General features: G+C 44.7%; 1 protein-coding gene across 2 annotated transcripts in view; it reads left to right on the top strand.

Moving 5' to 3' along the window:
- The first annotated feature begins 1,912 nt into the window (after window positions 1–1,912).
- Window positions 1,913–24,965, top strand: part of LOC115076704 (C2 domain-containing protein 2-like) — a 71,115-nt gene continuing 48,062 nt past the window's right edge. For both annotated transcript variants that reach the window (XM_029578452.1, XM_029578453.1), the window contains exons 1-3: window positions 1,913–2,638; window positions 19,659–19,757; window positions 24,126–24,245. In XM_029578452.1, coding sequence (XP_029434312.1) covers window positions 2,378–2,638; window positions 19,659–19,757; window positions 24,126–24,245 — 480 coding nt within the window. In that variant the 5' untranslated portion in view covers window positions 1,913–2,377. The remainder of the gene's footprint in view (window positions 2,639–19,658; window positions 19,758–24,125; window positions 24,246–24,965) is intronic.

Here is a 24,965-nt window from a genome sequence, read left to right on the forward strand (position 1 = left end):
GGGCTTAAGCCATGTTTCGGTAACTGCACAGATATCTGGCTTGGCGTCGGTGAGATAATCATTGAAAATTAGGGATTTCTTCGTTAGAGATTGTGCATTGAAAAGAGAGAGTGAGAAGAGGGAGAGGCCTAGAAGCTGGGTGATTGGTGTAATCAAGATAGGGGTGAGGGTTTTTAAGTTATTGTGAAGGGCTCGTCTGGTAGATGTTCTTTTAGGTAGGAGGCGGTATTGTAGAGTTGGTATTGGAAGGGCAAGAGACATTGTGGATGGTTAGCTGGCTGGCGCAGAGTGTAGGCGGAAGGCAGATGGGAGGATAGGCTGGGATTAGGAGATAAATAATTGGTTGGTTAGTGCTCTGGAAGAACGCTGGAAGGTTGCTTGCTGAATGGGCGCAGACTGGTTGGTTGCTGAGTGCTTGCTGAGAGGGCGCAGACTGGATGCTTGCTGAGGGGGCGCAGACTGGATGCTTGCTGAGAGGGTGCAGACTGGATGCTTGCTGAGAGTGCGCAGACTGGTTGCTTGCTGAGAGGGCGCAGACTGGATGCTTGCTGAGTGCTTGCTGATGAGTGCGCAGACTGGTTGCTTGCTGAGAGGGCGCAGACTGGATGCTTGCTGAGAGGGTGCAGACTGGATGCTTGCTGAGAGTGCGCAGACTGGTTGCTTGCTGAGTGCTTGCTGAGAGTGCGCAGACTGGATGCTTGCTGAGAGGGCGCAGACTGGATGCTTGCTGAGTGCTTGCTGATGAGTGCGCAGGATGGTTGATTACTTAGAGGGCGCTGTATGGGCGCTGGATGGTTGCTTGGCGGAAGAGAGCTGGAAGGACGTGAGCATGTTGGATGCTGGTTGAGCTCTAGTGCGGTATTGGTGTGAAAACTGCTCGGGGACGTGAGGGTCGAAACGAAGGGGCGAAACAAAGGGGCAGGCCCCTTTGTCGCGCTCCTTCGTGCGCGCGACGCCAGGGAGAGTGGTGGTTTAAATGCATGAATACTTACTCGCCCTGCCACATAACTTTACTTCTGCTAGGGATGACGTGCAAGTCATAAAATAAAAGGATTGCGCCACTTCTGAAGAGTTTAAAGGGTCGGGGGTAACTGGGGGCAGTGTAGGCTATGAACCCGGGGGGGGGGGGGGGGGGGGGGTAGAGGCCCTAACGGTTAACTGGGGGAACTGGTGGACAAAGAGGTAAACATGGCATTGATGTGCACCCCTTTTTAAATCTCCCGACGTAAGAAGTGGGATTTGTGCGTGCACGCGTCTACTTAAAAATTGGCACACGTGTGTGCACGGCCAGGCCATTTTATAAAATGCACGCAAGTTATGAAAAGGCTGTGCTCCTGGGCGTGTGCCAATGCACATGCACCGTATGCCCGCACACCGGTTTGAAAGTTACCATCCCCGAGCATGTTCCTCTGGCTAAAGCGAGATGGCCATTTTTGGGTCATGGGTGCTTGCTGAATGTCCCTTCCCTCCCTTTGTTTTCCTCTCAGTGTGGACTTTAATTCAGCTATATTTTGAGACTTTTTCGCTTTGTGGATTTTTTTTTCTTGTTGAAAGTTGCTATTGTAATTCTCTTTTGCCTGGCGGTATTTCGTGAATATGATTTAAATGCCAATAAAAATTCACTTGAAAAAGAAAGACGAATTGGGGCTAACAAAAAAAGGAGATGATAATTTAAGAGAGGAAAGGGGGAAGCAAAAAAACTCCTTAACAAATAAATGAAACTTAAAACTTAGGTGAACCTAAGAACAGCAAACAAGAAACCTAGAACCCCGGCGAGAACCCAAACTTCAGCTGCAGGAGGAAGCTGCGCTCTGCCGCTCCCGAAACTTGAGCGGATTCCGCCCCCGGGGCGGTCCCGTGCTGTCACGCCCTCTCCCCGCCCCAGGTCCCGGGCTGGCGAGCGAGGCAGCCTGGGACTTTCCTCTCCGTCCTCGCCCGACGGAAGAGCCCCAGCCCCACTTCCTGATCTGCATCTTCGCCCCGAAGCCGAGCCGGCTGTGCCAGTAAGCACCCTTCCGTTTCCAGTTTAGCTGCCCTCTTCCGCAGCCAGAGGACACTCAGGTTGTAGGGTTTTGTGTTCCGCTTGAATCCTTTTCTTTAAAAGGGCTGTGAAGTGGATTGTTCCCTCTTTCTGAAGCTTTATCCACGATGACATGTGGGCGGTCCAGCCTCGTAAGCATCATCAGCTGGGGAAAAGTGAACTAAATGCAAGTGTGCCTGCTTGACACGTGAATTCAACCTTAAATTTCCTCCCCTTGGGGAGGGTGGCTGCCCGGGATAAAGCCTTCCAGATGGCTCCTGGCTTTTCCTAGCGAACAAGCAAGAAGGGGCAGAGTCAGCTTGGTGGCCATCTGAGGACGGAGCATTATGCCAAGTCATGGCGTGGCTGCATTACTGGCTGAGTGAGATCGGCTGGTTCGTCCTGGTGTCGCTTTTCATCGCTGCCCTAGTCACACTTGTGCTTTACCTACTTCAATATGCCCTGGGCACCCTTCAGAGACAATTTGAGGCTCCCCCTCTGTCAGACCTGCAAGAAACAGACTCGCTACTAGCTTGGGTGCTCTCTCTGAAGAGCTGGAAGAGCCAGTGGCTACGAGCCTGGATATCTGCCCTGAATGCGGAGGCTAACAAGAGTGGGGTAAGTGCTTGTCCTCCCAGAGAGGGAAACTGTGCAGACTGGAAGGGCCAGTTGGGCCTCGTCCTGTCCATCTATGTAATTCTGCACCAATTGATCGGTTTAAAACAGAGCTGCTGCTACTGCTGCTCTTTGAGGGCTGCAGAGTGGTTTAAAGGGTAACCAAAATCAGTACATGGATATCAGATCAAATGTGTGGAAATACAACAGAAGGAGGTTGATTAAAAACCAGACCAGTGTGCTGCGCTGAAAAGTGGAGCTGTCTGTCTGGATTTACAGTGTTGTGCAGCCACAAATTTGTATCTGTGTTCCTCTTGTACTGTCAGTGCACTCCCAAATCAGGCGCATGGTCCTTTTTCACTCTCCGGGTTTCCCCCAGTGAGGCTTGGCTGTAGTGTAGTGTAGGGGCACTTACAACTGTTCTAAACCCCGCCTTCTTTCCTTCCTGTACTAGTCTAACTCCTCCCAGAAATTTGACCTCACCTTTGGCCAAATCAGCATCTGGATCCTGGGGTGGAGAAGGGGCTGTTCTATGATCAGATAAACTGGTAAGGACAAAAAAAGCAGCTAATCAAGGATCCCACTTCTAGTTCATGGATGAACACATCATTTGGTGCATAAAATTACTGTGCCAAGTCACTGACCACATTACTTTTTGCTCCCTCTGCTTATTTCTATAGTGCTGCTAGATGGATGCATTGCTGTATAGATACTTTGAAGGGACAGTCCTTGTTCTATAGCTTACTTCCCAGCAAGACATAGACAAAACAGATAAGAGGTTTCAGAAAATGTATTTATAATAGTGCACAATGTTAAAATTGAGAAGGCTTTGATTTGGGGGCGCAGTGTTTAAAGATTTAGAAGCCACTGTTATAATAAAAATCAGAAAATGGGTAACTTATCCAGTGCTCTGACAGGAGCGCTGATAGCTTATGTTACCTGCGCTGCTGTCAAAGCAACGCTGGATGCTCCTAATGGCAGTAAGGATTTGGTGGTGCCTGGGGCAGGAGAGTTTGGGTTAGGCTTGAAAGAGGGGACTCTATATGCAAATTGTATTTTGTGAATACTGAAGGGAAGGGGAGGCTTTTCAGGCATATAGGCCCATTACGTTTTTGGTATATTTTGGGGGGCTTGGTATGGGATAGAGGGATCAGGTACAATGTGCAATATTTGTTTCATTAGGGTGATGGGGATGGAGATTAGACTGGCAGGCTTGCTAAACTTTTTTTTTTTTAATTATTTTTTTGAGTCATCACTTAACGAGCTATATTATTTGAATAGAGCCAATTAAGGTAAAGGTATCTGGGAACATATTTCTGGACAACTTTTAGCCCTGTTCTTAGAGATGTCAAGACTTGCCAAATAACTTATTTGGTTAAGTGAGCTCTGCCCCAGAACATTGTATCTGGGATACATTTCATCTAATTAATAACAGATACAATTTATGCAGATAAGTCGCCAAAGTATTCAGACCTCAGAGTTCGTCCAGATAAACCTCTTTGAGCTCCATCTCTTAAAAGTTACTGTATTGGCCCAATTTATAAGATGACCCAGAATATAACATGGTCATCTTATATAAAATTCCTACTCACTGCCTGATCCTCTGTCTGAGCCTCCTTTACCCAGGTCCCATAGAACCACTGTCTGCTCATCCTTCAGGCCTGGCAGGACTCTGCTGCCTCTTTCCTCACTTACAGGCCAATACAATAAAGTCATGCAGAAAACAGGCGCTCGGTGTTGAGCGCTCTCTTTCCTAAAGCACCCCCAGCCACCTCTCCTGGGTGCGTGATACAATATTTAAATGAGGGGTCATGCTAAAAGGAGGCGCTAGAGACAATCGCACGCCCCTAGTGCCTCCTTGACAGCCCAGGAGAGGTGGTTGTCAAGAGGGTTAGGAAAATGGACGCTCAATTTTACGAGCGTCCGTTTTTCCTAACCTGTGAATGGCTGCTCGTTAATTGAGCATCCCTTTCCCTAACCTGACCGCCGGCACTTTTTTTTTTGGTTCCTCTAACGCCACGATTTTAAGTCAGAGGATGTACAGAAAAGCAGTATTTTCTGCTTTACGGTATTTTTTTTTTTTTTGGGCCGCTCAGAAATTGTCTGCTCTGGGCTGGTGTTAGTTTCTGAGCGTACAAATGTGCGGATCGAGCGCACTTTTTTTTTTTCTTTTTTGGTACTTGGGGCGAATACCTAATAGCCTCAACAACGTGCATTTGCATGTGATGAGCGCTATTAGCTTGGGGGGGGGGGGGGGAGGTTGGTTGCATGTTAAATAGTGCGCTCAGCTGAGCGTGCTTTACTGTATCGGCCTGTTAGATCTCTCGTGCAGCAGTCTTGGGTCCCAGTGGAGCTCTGCTGTGGCAGTCATGGATCCTGCTGGGATGGGCTTCCCAAGGAGCCTGAAGTCTTTGGGGAAAAGGGGGAGGGGAAAGAATGTTTGCTTGCTTGGACTGCAATTAGAAGACAAGGTAGGATTTTTCTCATGCACTTTATCTAAAAAGAATCTCTTTTTCTAATCAGACCAATACAATATTATCTATAAGGCCTTAGTTTATTATCTTAATATACTGCCTTACATGTAAAAAATCAAAGCAGTTTTATTTATGCAATTCATTATCTATATTTTCTGTATTTATATACTATTTGAGTTATATATCCACTGTTGTAACTTGCTTTGAACCCTCTTGGTGGAAAAGCATGTCCTAAAACGACGATGATGATTGCCATGTGCAACGGATGTTATTGTTGTACGATACTATTGTTTCAAATTTTCTGTTCTAATTCGTCCTGAGGTTGCAAGGAAAAGCAAAAAAAAAATGTAAATAAAGCCTGATTCATATCTTTTTATCCATCCATATACTGCTGAAGAAAAGGGTCTTCACTGGTTCCCGGCATAGAAAACCTCCCTAGCCTGTCCTGATATGTTAATGGATAAAGGGCATGAAAGGGGCCAGTCCAGGCAGACATGCTCAGTATTGCAGTTTCCCTTATGTAGCGCTGGGCCCCCAAGTCTTCCAGTTCCAACCAGCTTGGGGGGATTACATGGAGATAAGGCAACCTGCACTGCCCAAAACTTAACTTATGTCACAGCGTTTATATTCCGCACAGTCCAGTAGATCATGATGGATTCCATAGATGACATTCATAACAATTAAAACAAACTAATAAAATACAGTAAAATACAAAATTTAAATCTGTAAATAAAAATAAAACAATTCAGTTGTTGTTTGGACTAACCTGGGCAAAATAACTTTTTTTTTTTGTGGGCAGGTATTAAAAATGCATCTCTTAACTGCTTCCTTTCTAATACTATGATCTGACTTATATGATGAGCAGGGACTTTTAGTTATTTTTAAACTGTATATGGGATGTTGTTCATTATGTATGTATAAGTGTTGTATTACTGTGTTTATTAAACTTTTATTTATTGAAATTTCAAATTTATAAACAAGCATACAACTTGTGGCAATATACATGAGAGCTGGTTTACCAGTACAAGAAACAAAATGGAAATTATACAAGGAATATATCAAGATGCCAAATCAGTATATTCATAAACCAGGGTCCATACAATATTTCATGTTTTTTTTCATTTTTATTAAAATTTATTAATCGCCTTTCACAAAAGGTCAAGGCGATTTACAATAAGAACATAAGTAAATGATTATAGAACTTACAACATAAAAACATACCATGAATTCATGTAAACAATAATTGAGAACATTGGTCAATGTCAACAAACATTACCCATATTCAATCAAGAAATAGGGGGATTCAAGAAGAAAAAGAAGCGGTATATATAGGTAATACAGTTCACTTAGAGAATAGCCACTGCCATTAGCAATGGTAACATGGAATAGACTTAGTTTTTGGGTACTTGCCAGGTTCTGGATTGGCCACTATTGGAAACAGGATGCTGGGCTTGATAGATCCTTGGTCTGACCCAGTATGGCATTTTCTTTCTTATGAACCACTGAGAAAACTGAAGAAAAGAGAGACAAGCGCTTAAATCTTTAAACTTCCATTTAAGCTAAGCAGAAATAGCCGAGGTATGAGTATCCAGATAAAGACGTAAATGGGCAGGATCAAAATAAACAAATCTAGATCCAACATGGGAAGTCGCACATTGTCAGGAAAATCTCAAAGTAAATTTCGCACTGAGTGCCAAGGCCTATAAAACGCATAGCAAGAAAATTTTTATGATGTTCTTGAGTAGAACATATGATATCGGGGTATATCCAGACTCGCTGGCCATAAAAAGAGGACAAAAAATAATCTTAAAACAAAATCTTTTTCTTGAGAAAAAATAAAAGAATCCCACGTTTAGAAATAACCACATCCATTGAAGATTCCAACAGCTGGGTCAGATTTAAATCCAGTTCTTGGACATGGTCAATTGAGTTGGTGTCCGAAGGCTTTAACATGTAGGCTTTGGCAATAGAAGCTATAGCTTCAATAGGTATTTTAAGGACCTCGGATGTATATATTTTGAACAAGTCAATAACAGAGATCATATTAGACAGAGGAAAATTCAATATCTTGAGATTTAAATAACAAAGAGAAATCTCAATATTTTCCAGCTTTCTAGAATGAAACATATCAGATTTGATCAAAGTATCTTGAACTTGGTGTAAAGAAGAAAATTTAGCCAAAACATCAATTTTCTGAGAATGAGAATCCAACTCTGATTCAACAGTATGGATGCAAGAAGAAAATGTCAAAGTAACATCAGCCAAAGCAGAGAGAGATTTTTCAAGAACCATCAATGTAGACCAAACAGAGTCTAAAGTAATCACAGAAGGTCTTGGCAATGCAGGACGAAGAAGAAAAGATTCTGTGCCTTGGCTATTCTGCAAAGTATTTAGCTCCCGCAGATCTCTCCCCCCCCCCCCCCCCCCCCCCCGAAGTCGAGGTAATCACTTGGGGCCTGACACTGGATCTTCTCTGCTCACAGACTCCCAAAACTGCTCTGGAGGCATTGAGCCAGCATCCGACTCGACAACCGAACACACCACGGTTTCATCAGAAAGGCCCTCCCCAGAAGCCATTGATCTAGGGCTAATAAGCCCACATGGCAGTGAGAAGTCATCCAAATTCACCACCGAAGGGGGGAAAGGCGGAATCGATGGAGCTCTGGGGCTAAGTGTAACTTCCCGGTCCGGCAAGGGAGCCACCCACTCACGGCTCGAGATGCTAAGGACGCCGCCGGAGAAAAGAAGCCCTCAATGGTGGGCTGAGAAGAGTCGGACCTGGGGGTGGCTGGGACCATCTCCCTAATCTTCGCCTTCTGCTTCTTATGAGGTATCAGGAAATAAATTAAAGAAATGAGGAGCTCCATGAATCCGTGCCTCTCTTCAAGTGGCCATCTTGAATCTCCCCGTGTTTATTTGATTTATGTAAAATCACTTGTCTCCTGTGCCCTCCAAAGATCAGGGCAGGTAACATAAAAAAATAGCACTTGGTTTAGAATTGTTTTTATCTATCACAATACTGACATATTTTGGACAGGTATTGTCGGGAGACTGCGGGCTTGGCTTGGAAAGGATGTTAGGGGGGAATCATGTCCTTGTAGTACAGAATGCAATATGTGCAGTATGATAATTGTTCTAATTGTGAATGTAATTTATTCTGTAATAAGTTGTAAATATAGGACACACACAATTAAACACCAAATATAGATAATTAAATTTAGACTGGGCAGGGAGTGGTCTTAAGGGAGAGTGTGAAGTGGTTCAAGCTACATGAGCAGTTTGAGTGCTCCGTTCAAGAGCCAGGTTTTTACCAGTGTCATGGAGCTGATATAGGGTGGGGGCAGTTTTTTCTGGGGCCGGTGAGGCACATTGCTTTGGGAGCTGGGCTCGGCCTGTTGTGCTTGAGGTAGGGAGTGCAGCATGCAAGAGAGTGTGTAGCGGGTGAAGTAGGTTGGTGCACAGTTTTTGAGGGGTTTGTATGCCAGCACCAGAATTTTGAATTTGGCTCAGTAGGAAGTAGGGAGCCAATGATTAGTGATTTTAGGACTGGAGTAATTTTGTCAAATTTGCTAACATTTGGTATCATCTTGACTACTGCATTTTAAATGAGTTGTAGTTGATAGTTTTAGTTTATTTGAGATTAACGTACAGCGAATTATCTTAAGCTAAGTGGGAGATCACCCAGGCCTGGATAGCTGTGGCGAAGGCAAAGACATCCAGAAAGGGGCAGAGTTACAAAGGTGAGACGCTTTAATTATTGCTTGGACTTGAGTTCTTGTAATAAGTTGAGTCTCGTATGAAGCTAAATGTCTGAACTTGGGAGCTAATGGGGAGAGTTGTCCTTTTGGGTATAGGTGGCCACTGGCTATGGGTTGTTTTACCAACCGATAATACCGCTGCTTTCTTAGGGTTACGTTTTTTGGTTTGTGTTTAGTGTAGCCAGTTCACATTTGTACTTGAGCAGTCATTTAGGTGGGCAATCTTCTTGTCTTGGTCTAGGCTAAGCAGGACAATCTGGATAAAAGTAATAACTGATCTTGTGCTCCCTAATGAGCTTGCCAAAGGGTGCCATGTAGATGTTCAATAGGGTCAACGAGAGGATAGATCCTTGAGGTACTCAATAAGTGAGAGAGTATGGCTTTGAAGTAGGTAGTCCAAGGAAGACTGGGTGCAGTTATGTAAGTAGGATATGAACCAGGTAGTGCTGGGCTGCTTGGGCCTAGGTTGCTTAGATGAACGATCAGTCTATTGTATCAAATGCAACAGATAGGTCTAGGAGTATAAGCAGAGCAGCTTCTCTGCAATATAGGCAGAGCCTCAGTTCATCAACCAGGCTAGCTAGTATGGCTTCAGTACTATAGTGAGGATGGAAGCCAGATGCTGTTTATGGTGAGCAGGTGGCCAGATAACTGTGATAGTGCATCCCTTTTCAATGACCTTGCTAAGCAAAGTCAGGTAGATGGGTTTCCACCAATGATGTATTGTCAGTGGCCTGGAGGTGGGTTAGTAGCCAGGATTTTGCTTACTAGATTAACCAGGAGGGGCAAGGATCTTTCTGGCAGGTGGTCACTTTAAGGATAGTGAGTAGGGTGTCAATGTCGTCTTTTTGAAATGGTTGGAAAGTGGCAAGTCACCAGAAAGAAAGGGTGGAAAATGACTTGAGTTTTATAATGTAAAATAGTCTTATGTATTAAAAATGTAAATATGGTGCAGAATTTACCTCTGAGCTGCTGCAGGAAACTGGGGACAGTTATTTTATATGAAGGGCACGTTAAGAACAGGGATGGTAAGTGGACTAAAGGAATGAATGTAGGAGAAAGAATAGTATGCAGGGATGGAAAGAGTTTGAAAAGTGTTGAGAGACCTGGCTTGTGAATTTAGTGACAGACTTCACACTCTGTTTATCTCTTGGTGGCTTGGCTTTGTTCTGCTAGAAACATTGGTGTAAATTCTGCCCAAGCAGCTCCTGCTGTGTGTGCGTGCTGGCGGAGATCTTCAGGCATTGGCAATAGGAGGAAAAAGCTGTGTGAGGCTTGTGAGTTGGCACGCACACACAGGCCCTGCAGCAGAAACACCCTCATAAGGACTTCTTGTTACCAAGGAGACTCCTGAAAGGGCTGGTGAGTGCAGGCCAGCTGACAGGCCCCACATTGCTTTGCCTTCCTATTGCTACAGCCTGCTTGAGGTCAGAAATGTTTGTCTTGCTGGGTGTCTCAACTAGACTGTAAGCTCCACTGAGCAGGGACTGTCTTTTTTTTTTTTTGTGTATTTATACAGCCATGGTCCCCTGGGCAGTTGTTGGGACCCTCTTGGATGATGCAACTGACCAGAGGGCTCCTTCTAGTGATGCAAACCCTAGGCTTTGCTTCTTTACTACAGCGCTCTACAATTTTGCTTTTGATTGCCTGTGCTTCCAGCCCTGCCCATGTTGGCTGAAGTCTCCCAGCTTTTAGTATATGAGACTGAGATTCAGGCAGCATTAGCTGCAGCTCAGCAGATGGATTGGTGCATATTCCTGGAACTGCTCTGCTCAGCATGTTCTCTACATTATGTCTGGATTGTAGGAGATGCTAAATTCTGCTATTATTAATGAGCACACTGTACTTCGGAATATTACATTTCCTGTGATGGCCTTTTAAAGTACAATTTCCATTAGTAACATAGTAAATGTCAGCAGAAAAGAACCAATTTGCCCACCTAGTCTATCAGGTTGTTTCCATTTATGCAATGCTAGTTATCTCCCAGCTGTCAGCTGTAAAAGCTAGACAACTTGTAGGATATCACTTCTTATACAAAGGCAACATGGTGTGGGATCTGCACCAAAAGCCATATGAGATGAAACTTAAATAAATCCCTCCTCTCCTTAGGGGATACTTAACGTTGGACAGGGATAAATCGGGTACAAGAAGCAAACTTTTTTCAGTAGAAAGGAAACTGTTGACTATGGGGTCATTATAGGAACAATGTCAGGAAATATTTGTTTTCACAGAAAAAGTGGATACCAAGAATGCCTTCTTGGAAAAGGTTAGAGAAGTTCAAATGGTAATGAACTTCAAAAAGTTATGGGATAAACAGAGCATCTTTAGTTGCAAAAAGTGAAGAGATATGGGAAGCATGAGTTAGTGGCACTATAGGAGTAACCTGCACAGAGTGCCCTGAGTCTGTGCATCTTCAGCTGCTGGCACAGTAAAAGCTAGCCAGCTAACTTTCTTCCACTAACTTTAGGACATCTCTGGTCTGATCAGACTGAGCCGGCAACATTATCCTGCTAACTCTGAATTATCCGAGTTAGGAAAATAACTTATCCGCCTAACTCAGCTCCTCCCAGTTACGCCCCCAGAATGCCCCAAACTTAGCCAGCTAACTTATTAGTCAGTTCCAATATATTTATTTTATTTATTTATTTTTAACTTTTATATACTGATGTTCCTGTATAGGATACATATCGCACCGGTTTACAGAGAAACTGAAATGTCGCCGTGGGGCGGATACAATGAACATGAGGTATAATGAACATGAAGAAACAATGAACATGTGGTACAATAGAAATATACTAAAGTATAATATAAACATAGGGCTATTCCTGATGAAACTTCCAAATAATCTTAGGGGAACGCCATAATAACGGGAAAAACTGGAGTAGCTGATGGATAACAGGTAGAGCTGACTTAGCTAGCGGGCAAGTTACAGTGGGAGGATTATCTCTCCGCGAAGGCCTGGCTGAAAAGTCCGATAAGTGCCCAAATCTTCATTTAGCTGAATATCTTCTGAGTTATCTGGTTAAATGCTTTTGACTATGAACCTCATTAGTTGTAATTACTGCTGTTTTGAAATATTTTATTATAAGAACATGCCATACTGGGTCAGACCAATGGTTCATCAAGCCCAGCATCCTGTTTCCAACAGTGGCCAATCCAGGCCATAAGAACCTGGCTAGTAATTTTTAAAACATTTTTGTGTGCATTTTTAATTATTTGATGATTTGACTTTTTTTTTTTTTTTTATTGGTGTGGTTGATATTTTATATTTCTTGATTGTATTTGATATTTAACAAGGAATACTGATGTTTCGTTTTTTTCTGTTGTTGCACTGCATACAAAGTAAGTCTAGCTTGTTATAGTTTCCATTTCAGATTTTGTGTGCACATTTCTAGTTATGCTTTATGGTCTCTTTATTCTGTATTTGGTGAGGGTGTTGTGTTGTGCATGTGTAACTGAGGTGAGGTATTCTGTCAGCATGTAGTTTCTGTGTAGAGATCTATAGCAGCCTGACTTGTCTGTTTTCCTAATAGGAGGTGTATTGGTGTTTTAGGGCCTGGTGTAATATTTGCAGTGTTGTCTTTTTTCATGAGTAGGGTTGTTACTGTTTGAATCTGGCAGTTAGTCTGTTATGGTATGGCAGGTTTGCTATAGGTTCTGAGTAGGTTTTTGCTTGATTTTAAATGTTACAGAGGTATGCTGATGTTTTGCTGTTAAAGTGAGGTGACACTAGAGTTTGAGTAGTATTTTTCTATGGCGAGTGGTAAGGAGACGTTTCCTAGTTCTGTAATTCTGACATTCTTTGAGGGAGGTTCTGTGAATGGAGGTTTTATATTGGGGTTCTGTGGAGACCCTAGACTTCACCACCAAAAGAACTTTTATTGATTGATTGCTCTTGAATAATTTTAGTGGTAGTTTTACTAGATGGATGAAACTGGCCAGGCATTTCTTTGTTACTTAGAAGATGCCACTGAAATACATGCCTGGCACTTTGTGACAATGATGCAAAATGTTTATAGCAGTGCTTCCTGCTTTATGAGCAGGGATGTGAGGTGGGTGTGGAATCGAGCTGACTGGGTGATTTCCCCGACACGGGTCTCATGATGATTCCCTGATGACTGCTGCATGGCAGTGTAGAATAGAAATCATTTAAAACTGAATATTTGAAAGTGTGATGTCCAATTGTGCGTTTGTACAGGCTTGTTCTAGGGAAGGGAGGAAGCAGTTTATCGTGATGAGTTAATTACCAAAATCTTGGGGAGAGGAAAGGGAAAAGCTTATGGGTCTGTGCCCTATATCTTTAAGTACCTAGCAACGCCCCTGGCTGAACATCACCAGTGCCCTATATAAGAGCACATTACACGCTCTTTCCTGCCTGTCAGCTGTCCTTATCCCATTATTACAATGTCTGACTACCTTCAAGTTTCCTGAGATCATAGGAGCCAACTTTACAAACCAATCCGGGATGCTAAGTTCAACACACATTATCCTTCCGTGGACACAATGAAGGAGTTTGTTCAAAACTGGGGCTGCTCAAACGCTCACTGCACCAACACAGCTGGCTCCAGTGCCTTGAGATGGTCATTCCTAGGTCTGTTGCCTGTTTAAAAGTTGAAAATCTTCTGCTGTAGGGGCATCTGTTCTCTGTGCTGGAAAGTTATATCCTGCATTTCAAGGCCACTAGGGGCAGGGGTGAAAGGTGAATGGCACCAGATCCCACTGCTGGAGGGGATCTACAGTAATTGCACCACCCAGGCCTAAAGACGGCCCTGTAGTGTGGGATAGTGGCGCTGGGGCAGGTACCCACCTCCTGCCCACACCAGCACTCTCCCAAAGCAGGGAAGCTGCTGGGACCATTCATGGGCCTGGCTACCAGGAGAGCACAGTGCCAGCAGGATGCCAATGAAATGTGGAGCCCATGACGAGCTGCACATTTCGGTACTACACCAGGCCCCAATTCAGTCTACGACAACCCTGGAGCATGGACCAGTGGCAGGAGGAGGCAGGTGGGATGAGGAGGGATTGGGTGCTGAATTTCTTGGCTTGGTTTTGAAGAGTAAGGGGGGAGAAAGAGAGCTGCTGAGCAGAGTGAGGGGGAGAGAAAATTAGGGGGATGTGGTCAGAGAGGGGGTGAGCACTGCTCGGCAGTGGGTGGGGTGAGCAAGCAAGGGATGTTGTGCTGGAGCTGCTGACAGTGAAGGAAAAAGTGCTGTGCCAGAGCCGTAGCAGTAGGCAAGGTGTGTGTGTGTGAATGTGTGGGGATCCTAAATACCTGCTCACTCTTCAGTCTTAATCTTTGGGAAAGGGATCAAGGGCTCTGCTCTGGGGATTTGCCCTGGGCCCCACAGCCATCTAAGGTCAGTCCTGCTGAGCCAGAGTCGCTTCTCTGCTGGGGCTGCAGATCTCCTGCTCAGAAGGGGAATAGACACAGGGAAAGACAGAATCGGACAAGCCCCCACTACAGGAGGTGCGCACCATTGGCAAAGACCAAAACTGAGAAGAAAGTGTAACATTAAATGGTGATCCAGAATTTAGGAGAAGAAATACGAGTCAGGCAGCAAAGAGGCCAAAAACAGTACAAGATGAAAAATAAGACCGTGACAGTAGAAGAACAACTTTGGCAGGCTTTCCGTCCCAGATGATGTGCATTGCAAAATGGCCGGAAACAAAAATAACCCCTGTGTGCTGTCTTAAACTAGTGAAACCAAGATAGGTCTGCAAGCAGGAAACTGTGTGCCAAATGTTTGCTGTGGGTACATAGAAATGACAGCAGAAAAGGACCAAAATGGTTCATCCAGTCTGCCCAACAAGCCTCCCATGGTAGTATCCTCCACAACATGCAGGTTACCCCACGTTTCTCTTAAGGGTAGCAACTGCTGCAATTATCCCTGAGCCTTATGATAATCCATAAAAATGTACTGCTAGCAACATTTTTACTGGGTAATGAGCCTTTTTGAAAATTCAGACCGTGCTATTTCACGTGCTTTACTTATGGACTTGGCTGTAGAATGAGTCCTGTGTGTGCTCCCGTGTGTCTGCCCATCAGTTTCCCAGATCGCAAAAGTCGGGGCCCTGTCTGAATCCAATTCCCCTTCTCCCCCTGCCATTGAAGCAGAGAGCAAGGATGGAGTTCTGCCAACAGTATCAAGGCTTATTGGTTAAGGGTAGAAACCGCCACACCAGCAAGTTACCCCCATGCACTCTTTTCTTCAGTTCCATCTTTTATCTTTAGGGATTCACAGTGTTTATCCCTTGCCCCTTTGAATCCTTTTACTGTTTTGGTTTTCTCCTCCTCCTCCTCCAGAAGGACATTCCAGGTATCCACCACCCTCTCCATGAAGAAATATTTCCTGACACTGGCTCTGAGTCGTCCTTCCTGGAGTTTCATTTCGTGACCCCTAGTTCTACTGATTTCTTTCCAATGGAAAAGGTTTGACCTTTACACAACATTAAAACCTTTCACGTATCTGAAGGTCTCTATCATACCCCCCTTGCACCTCCTCTCTTCCAGGATATACATATTTAGATCCTTCATCCTATCCTCTCATAGGTTTTCTGATACTGACTCAACATCATTTTGGTCGCCCTTCTCTGGATCGCCTCCATCCTGTCTCTATCCCTTTTGAGACATGGGCTCCAGAACTAAACACAGTGCTCCAGGTGAGGCCTCACCAAGGACCTGGTCAGGGGCATCATCACCTCCTTTTTCTTACTGGTTATTCCTCTCTCTATGCAGCCCAGCATTCTTCTGGGTATGGTTGGCAACGGATAGTGCAGCTGGCAGTCCGGCCTCCTGTGGCCTCGCCCTTCCTGCTTGGAGGATCACTCTACACTATTTGACTGTAATGCACTTTGAAATGTCTGAAAAGCAGAATATCGATCAAATGTATTCATTTCCATCTTAAGGGACACCACCTCAGTCTTTTTAGATTTTTGTTTTGTTTTTTTATTTATGGTCTTGTATGGTTTATATGTATGTTGAATTTGAAAGACTGGAAAGGGTGGGTTATAAATCATTTTAAAAAAATAAATAAATAAAACAAATACCTGTAAACCTGGCAGTGCAGTCTGCTGTCCTTCTTGTCCTCACAGCAGCCTCGAGGAATGAATGCGATTCCTCTTCGGGTGCGCGTGGCCCAGGCAGAATATGCTTCAGCAGGCACTGAGGAGATGCAGCCTAAAATTAGCCTAAGAATGATTTTTTTCAGCTGCAGTTGACTTCCAGTTCATTCAGAACCTGCAATAATGCTATAGTTCCCTGTGCTACTCCCCTCGTCCCCTTCCCCATCATTTAGGCTAAGTAATAGTCCTTTGGCTAAGAGGTGTGGACCATGGGTGCTCTTTAGAGCCAGCCAGTAGGTGTCACCATCGAGCAAGGGCCTCGACATCCTCTCCTCCAGGGCCTTCTGCAGAGCACAAATGCACCAGCCATGTCTATTGTTTTGTGAATGAGGTTGGGGAAAGGAGAGGACCAGGGACAGCAGCAATGAGCAAACAGACCTTGGCCATTGTTGCTGGAAGCCACACCCCTGCTCAGTTGTGTGGTCAGGGAATGGGCGAGTGTGGAGACAGCTCCGGGCACACTGCCATCTCTGGCTACCATGCAGATGGTCAAACAGGTTCTCCGATGCCTTATTGCATGCACAGTGTGACAAAGCAGTTCATGCAGCAAAAATCCTTCTGAAACTTGGAGGTCTTTTGGCTAGCTATTCCTGAGTATGGGTGCAGTTTCCTCATGATCCTTGGGAATCCAGTTCAGTTAGAACTGGCCTCCATTGGGCTACAGCAACCTGAGCCCAACTAAGCTGATTGCCTCATTTTTAACCTTCCCCTCCCACCTTCTACCTCGGCTATGGCAGTGAAAGTCCGTAGCCACAGTCACCGTGACTTCCGAAACCATGTGTGCTTACGCAGTGACTGGGACTCCTCTTCCTTGGTCTGTGAACGCTGCTTCTGCAGTATCCCCAGCTCTGGCCTGCCTAGGGCTTGGGAAGTACACCCAGGTCCACAGCAAATTGATTTTTTTTTAAATTGATTATTCTTAAATCACAGTATACTAAACAATATAGAACTTGTACTGATAGTGTCAGGGGGAAGTGCATTCTGATTAACTGCTTCTAAATCTCTACTACTCTTTGGAGTATTCTGTATAATCTCCAGAGTAATGTCTCCAAATGGGTTAATTCTGCGCAGCCCTTACAGGACTAAACCTCACTGGAAGCCAGGGTGCATTGAATAGGATCTCAGTCTCTCAAATGCATGTATGTATTTCCAAAGATTTGATATTCCCGCTTTTATGCGAATTGGACTCAAAGTGGATTACAATAAATTAGAGTAGTTTAGCAAGTCCATATCGAAGCAATCTCTTACACATAACCAGCAGTACAGAATTATTTTAATTTAACGTTCTGGCACCGTCTGTCAAACTATGACAGATGGTGCCAGAACTAATATAACTTAATATCATTTACCACTAATGCCCTTCTTAATACTTGCATTGTGCCAAAGAAAGCCTCCTCCTGGAGTTCGTAAGGTGTTAGATGCACAGGCAACATATCTAGATGCGCCTGGAGGTCCTTTTTAATCAGGTCAGTGGCACCCAGGGCAATTAGGACTATTTCTGTATCTTTCTGCCACATTTTCTCAGTCTCTGATTGCACCATTTAGTACTTGAGGATTTTCTCTCTCTCCATATGATCCTCAGAATAGTTGCTTGGTACAGACAGTAGTGCTGTTCTTATGCTTTTTCCCTTTACCACAATCTCCAGTTTTCTTGCATTGATCTTTTTACCTGTTGGAATAGGAATGTCTCAGGTGATCACAACTTCTTCATTTTCTGTACTTCTATCAGGGCCGTGATCCCAGTGCTTTTCTGTTACAGTGATTTATTTATTTGTTTTTATATACCGATATTCACCCGTGGGTATCATGTTGGTTTACAAGATAACTGTTTTGATAATGTGATGGTGGTCATATTATCTTTACATTGCAACATTTAGACATTCCATGCTTAGATCACAATGGTTTACAAGATGACTTTCATGGTTATACATTCAACAGTGATGTTCGTGTTCACACGATTTACAATGGATGAGCCGTGCCACCTTGTTATGCTTTTCTGTATACAGGCCTTCTGACAATCCTTGACATCCAGCGATGAAGCGTGTCACCGTTTCTAGTGCTGTTTCACAAAATTTGCATTTATTTGTTTTTATCAATTTTTTGTTTGTGTTGGCTGTAAATTTGCTTGTTCATAATCTAAGATTGTGTGCTGCAATTGTCAGTTTCTCATCTTCCGGTTTAAACTCGCCTCACTTTAGCCATTCCTGAGCCAGCACAATAAAGCTCTGGAATTTGTTGCCAGAGGATGTGGTTAGTGCAGTTAGTGTAGCTGGGTTCAAAAAAGGTTTGGATAAGTTCTTGGAGGAGAAGTCCATTACCTGCTATTAATCAAGTTTACTTAGGGAATAGCCACTGCTATTAATTGCATCAGTAGCATGGGATCTTCTTAGTGTTTGGGTACTTGCCAGATTCTTGTGGCCTGGTTTGGCCTCTGTTGGAAACAGGATGCTGGGCTTGATGGACCCTTGGTCTGATCCAGCATGGCAATTTCTTATGTTCTGTATGTCCCACTATAGTTTTGTGCTTTTGCCAATTACTCTTCTTTGTTTGCTGATCGGATTCATTAAAGACACTTGTTTTTCAAATTCCATAGCTTCTTTCCTCTCATGCGCTGGTGAATTCACTCAGTCCCTTCCATTCACCGATTCTGGCCATTAACTATGGTACTTCAGCACTTTTTGATCTGTTGCTGCTGTTAGGTATGCTTGAAGGCCTATAATAGCAGTTTTATAAGTATAATCTATTTTTATAAGGCCAATACCAATTTCAGCTCTTGGAATTTACAATCTCGGCATATGCTGATTCTTTATTCGTTTATTACTTATAGACTGCGATTCCTGATGCAAGACCTGCCCAGAGCAGTAAACAACAATATAATCAAACATACATTAAATAAAAGTACTTCTAACCTACCCAATTCTTATAGATTACTTGATGGGCACAGAGACGTTTCCTTGTTCTTCCGTCCAGTTGTTTAGGATCTTTATTGGGCCAGCCTACTATTCCAAAATTATAGGAGAGTGTGGGAATTGCAAGTTGATTAGTAGTTTGTATTTTATTTTGTGTTAAAAGCACTTTTCAGAATCAAACTCCAGCCATATTCTTTACTGGTCCTTTCTCTCAGTAACTTGTATTAAATTGTCACCCTTTGGCATTTCTAAAGGCCTTCCTGCTGAAGTTCTCAGTTGGACAGATGCTTTCAGTTTTGCTTATTTTTCCTGTATGGAAAGCCCCTTTAGCACATTTCTCCAGGCTGATGCTACCTGAGAAACTCTTCTGAGTTGTTCCGTAAATCTCAGGCGTCATGTAGGTGCAATGTCTGTAGATCATTAGTGGAGCTGCAATTAGGGCAATATCTGGAACTTGAAAGAGTTAATAAGAGCATTCAGAAGATTCAGCACCAGGCAAAACAAGAATGGTGAAAGGGAATCTCTCTGAAATTTTGCTTGCTGGATTTTGATATTAGGAATAACCTATTGTCCATGTTTATAATTCTGATGGAGTGTAGTCTACCACCGTTTCATAGTAAACTTGATATACTCAATCAGTACAGGATTTATAAATCTCTGCTACTCTTTGCAATGTTCCCCTATAATCTCTGGCTATGAGGTGTGCCTGGCTCTCTGTTTTCTGTATATTGAGCTGTTTTTTTCATTGTTTTCTTTCCAGGATTCACCAAGACTTACATTTGAAGATGATGGTAGTAAACAGCCGCTGGAGTTATCTGTGAGACAGGTTATGAGTGTCGTCAAATCAGCTGAAGAGAAGGTGAGGTGGAGCAATGTTTGATGCATTGTCTTGGGCAAATAAACCTCTGTGGTCCGGGCTGTAGCACTGCGGTGCAGGAGGCTAGCATTCCCAGGGAGGAAACATGTCCACTTGCTTCTGTGGTGACCCCAGCTGGCCAAACAAGGACGGTTAACTCCAAATATTCGAGCTGGCCAAGTGGTGGGTGGAAGGGATGGAGCCCGGATGCTACCACCAGTAAGTGTGCATTCACGTTCCCCATGGTGACACCTCCTCTTCTGGCATAGGCTTAGCAACCTGTAGTAATTCAAATCAGCCCATTATTTTTCTTTCTTTTTTATTCATCTGAAGGCACATAAATCACATCAAAAAAGTGACTAAAGCCCCTCCACCAATTAAAAATGAGAAGTATGAAACACTAACCCTGACATGATCGTTTCAACATACATGTCTATATCAGAAGGAAAAATGACAACATTAAAAACAAGTGTAAGCGATCTGTTTGGTGGCCCTGACGTTTGATTCCTGGCTCAGGTCTTCCACTTCTGCTAGGCCGGTGTTGGGGATGCTACAGAGACGGCACTAACACCTAGGGGACAGATTTAGAGCGCATGATTGCAGGGATCCGGAAGCAGCCCTGGTGCATGGCTCCAGCTGACTGTCATCGTGGTAGTAGAGAGCTAAGGGAACTGGGAGGGGATTTAAAATAGGGGGGGGGGGGGAATTATTGGGTAGTTGCCAATGAAGGTTCATGGAACTGGATCCCAGCTCTGGTTCTGACTGAGATGCTGAACCCAAAAAAAAATATGTATGAGAAGGACTGTAGCCACATGGAACTGGAGAGTTGCACAATCCCCATGTGGAAAATGATGGTGCTTTATTCTCCTGGGTGTGTCTGCTTATAGAAATGTGGCAGACTGCTTGAGTACATCTGGCCAGATGAACAGACAAAGTCCGGTGGCAGGTGCTCACCAGCACCCCTGGGGTTTGGTCCCTCTGGGCCCCTCCCCAGCAGTGTTCGATGGGGCTTGCTGCAGATTCAGCAGTAATAAAAGCCTTCTGAGCAGCTCCTCGGGTCAGGGATCTTGTATATCCCATGCTGCCTATACAGTCCTTGTGCTGGACCAATAAGAAGTGTCAGGACCCACACAAAATCACATTTTCTCCAGCACTGACACAGCTATTAGCTGCTGCAGCCATGTCATAAAATAGCAACCATTCGCGGAGCAGCCGTGGCCTTGCCAGCAATCCGATTGGTGGCCTTTCTAATCATAGCACCGTAGATAACAGGAGATGTTGTTTCTTTGGTAACCTTTGACCTGCAGTTACATTTCTTGGTATTTCCCCCACCCCTGCAAATTAAATACTTGCACAAGGGGGCTGAGGGTTAAAGGGGATAGATTCAGGAGTAATCTTAAGAAATATTTCTTTACAGAGAGGGTGGTGGAGGCAAAAAACAGTATCTAAATTCAAGAAAGCATGGGGGTAAATACAGGGGCTCTCCAAGGGTGTGATGGGAATTGAAAGGGCTACAGAAATTGGACGGATGGGCCATATGGTCTTTTACTGCCGTCCTGTTTCCGTGTGAGCAGAATGAGCACTGAAAGAGATTTTCAGCTGAAATCAAAAGTTAGGACCATTTCAGCTGAAAATCTCTATCAGCGCTCATTCTGCTCACACGGAAACAGGACAGCAGTAAAAGACCATATGGCCCATCCGTCCAATTTCTGTAGCCCTTTCAATTCCCATCACACCCTTGGAAAGCCCCTGTATTTACCCCCATGCTTTCTTGAATTTAGATACTGTTTTTTGCCTCCACCACCCTCTCTGTAAAGAAATATTTCTTAAGATTACTCCTGAATCTATCCCCTTTAACCCTCAGCCCCCTTGTGCAAGTATTTAATTTGCAGGGGTGGGCTCTGTCAGGAGCCCCGACTTTTGGTCATTCAGTCCACTCCTACCCCCCCCCCCACACACACACACACACACACCCTCCCCTTGCTTTCTATCCCTCCCTCCCCACTCTTCTGTTTAGCAAAGCTCTAATTGTGAGGCCAGGAGCTCCTGGTCCTGTCAGAGGGAGAGCTGTGCACTGCCAGTGGACAGATCCTCCTGGTGTGCGACGAGGTTGGCTGCTGTGTTTGCACAGAATGTGTCACGAGCTGGATGTGTAAGTGCAGAGGGAGTTGGCCTTTGTTTAGGAGGCAGGGTGAAAAGGTGCACTGCAGCACCGAGCAGTGTGGGCGTGAGTGTGGGATGAGATGTACATACAGTACTGGGCATGTATTGGAGGTGAAAGATTTCATTTATTATTTTTCTACATACTTGACTAGTATGTACTGAGAACAGACCTTCTGGCTCTTCTGAATCTCCATCTGGGTGCCTGTGCTCTGTGAGCAGCTCTCTGAGCCCTGCAGGGTTCTGTCAGGATGCCTGTGCTGTGTGCGCTGCTCTTTATCCCCTGAGGGAGCCCTGTGCTGTGTGAGATGTTGTCTGAGCCCAATGGGGGTCTGTCAGTATGCCTGTGCTTTGTGCGCTGCTCCTTGTCCCCTGAGGGGGCCCTGTGCTGGGTGAGATGCTGTCTGAGCCCTGTGGGGTCCTGTCAATATGCCTGTGCTGTGTGAACTGCTTTCTGAACCCTGTGGGGTGCCGTCAGGATGCCTGTGCTCTGTGAGCTGCTCTTTATTCCCTGAGGGAGCCCTGTGCTGTGTGAACTGCTCCTTGTTCCCTGAGGGGGCCCTATCAGGGTGCCTGTGCTGGGTGAGATGCTGGCTGAGCCCTGTGGGGTCCTGTAAGGATGCCTGTGCTGTGTGAGCCGCTGTTTGTCCCCTGTGAGGTCCTGTCAGGTGCCTTGGCTGGGTGAGCTGCTCTCTGAGCCTGACTGAGACACAGCTGAAATGCTTTCTGCTTAAGAGTATCGATTGTAGAGCCCTATTATACCTCCATCAAGGTCATAAGATATTCATTGTCTGCTGCTACAACATGCAAAAATGTTCCTGAAAACATGCCACAGTGCTCCCAACCCCCTTTTCTAGCCAATCTTTGTGTAAGGCAAACTAATAAAAGGAAGAAAATGCAATCTCTCAAATGCTATAGTAATAACCACACTAAAAGAACGTGAGATTCCTGGTCTATAAGTTCTTAATGCTTATTGAAACACTTCTCCAATCTCTGTATAAGTCACAGCCCCCCGCTGCTTCTAATTTGCTGTTCTTCTGAAATAAATCCATAGGTTGGGGAGCTGCCGGAAGTCTCGGTCTGTCAGGAGCCCCGACTCCTGGTAACCCCGGCAGGTTGCTTTAGGAGCTCCTTTACTATTTCCAGGCTTTAGGGGGAGAACCCTTTTGTAAATGCTAAGGGACTTGGACTGCTCCATTGGCCTGATGTTTGTGTAAAGTGCTGGGTGCGATTCCCATCTTTGGCTCCTTTCCATGGACAACGCCAGGGAGCACCGGGTCTATCATTCTAGGTGGGTGCCATCTGCAGGTAGAATTCAGGGTGTCCACAAATGTGGGTTCATGCCCCTTGGAGAACTGCAAATGCAGGAAAGAACTGCAAGTACTCTTGGAGTAGCTGCATCCTGGGCCTGGCTCCAGGAAAGTAAAATGCCGCTTTCCAGACTGTGGGGCTGCCCAACCATCCGGGGAATAGTTGTTTGGATTTTCCAGAGCACTGATGTCTGTTTACTACCAGATCCCTGGCTGCTGTTATTAGGCCTCCCAGCATCACTCCCATCTCTTAATAGCCGCTAGACAAACTCTTACAGAAGCCTGGAGTTCCCCATGCATGCAAAGGAAAAAACAGAGCTTTTTATTGCAGAGACTCCTTAGACTGTGTGGCTCTTGACCTGGCTGCCTGCCACTAAGCTGTGCTATTTGCTTACCAGGCTATGCCTCTTGTTGAAGGCCAGATTCTGTGATGTAACAAAGCTGAGGTCTGGGATTTTGATAGTGCTTACAGCTTTATTGTACCTAGTCAATCTGGGAGTAGTTTTGTGTAGCCGGCCTATTTGCAAAAGTCTGTGCATACATTGCAGGTAGTTTCCCTGTGAAAATTACTTAATGCAAATTGCATCCACATAAAAGGTACACTGTTTTGTATCTGTTGTTTGTGCAGGTAGCCAGGTAGGGGCAAAACATGCATGTGTACATTTGATTTACTATGAGCCCTGCATCGGAAAATCAAATGTATGCATGCGGTTTTGCCTCCCTGATCTAAATGAATGCCTGGGAGCACCTCTCTGGGATTTTTTTAAAAATCTGCTAAAAGTACAAGTGCCATGGAAGCCAGACAGAGAGCGACTGTCAGACAAATTAATTGACCAGAACCTTGCACCCAGATGTGACAAGGAGTGTCTCTCACCTTGTCCCTGCACCTCTTTCTCCTCAGGTTGTATCTTGCAATGTCGTGGGACAGGCCATGTGGTTTTCCATTACCGTGGCGGGCACTGCTCCTGCTGCTGGGAGCCACCGAGCGTACAGCGTGGGCGTCTCCCCGCTCCATCTGCAGGTAAGGAGGGAAGCGTTTCTCTTCTCAATCGGCACTGTCGTATTCTAAGGTCCACCCCTTTCTGGCAGACAGATAAGAAGTAGAAGGGGTAGTCTGACTAGCTGCTTGGTGACCCAGGGTGATGGGGAGGCTACAGTGCATTTACTGATACCTTTCTACTCCCAGCAGAGGGTGGGGTTTGTCTTTAAAGTTATAAAGACATTAACACAATAAAACCCTGTTCCAGATATGGATCCCCTGTCACATCTGTTGCCTTCTAGGCTATTTTAATATAGAAAAACCCCTTGCTCTCGCCTTTTAGCCGTGCAGAACCTGCATCAGCACAGCTCAACAGATGCATCCCTTGGGGCTTTCTGCCCCTTTCTCAGTTTGTGGGCATGAAGCACATCACTCATTATTGCACCCAAACAAAGGAGGCAGGAGTGATAGATTAAAGATGGCCCTCGGGCATTTCTATGACTTTTAATACATTTAAAACAAAACACCCAAGTCAGATGAGAATCCTGAGGCAGGGGCAATAGCGGTGTTCCCTGAATCCTTGACGTGCCTTAGCCTAAGTATAATTTGCTCCTCCCGACTGTAAGAATCCTTCTGAGGTACCTGAGGGGTCTCTGCAGAAGGGGAACCCACTATGTAAACAGTTATGATGGTAAATAACTGAATGACGGTATATACAAACTCTTACATAAATAAATATGGGAGGTGGAAAAGGGATCAAAT

The sequence above is a fragment of the Rhinatrema bivittatum genome, chromosome 15 (assembly GCF_901001135.1).
Source record: "Rhinatrema bivittatum chromosome 15, aRhiBiv1.1, whole genome shotgun sequence".
Lineage (NCBI taxonomy): Eukaryota > Metazoa > Chordata > Amphibia > Gymnophiona > Rhinatrematidae > Rhinatrema > Rhinatrema bivittatum.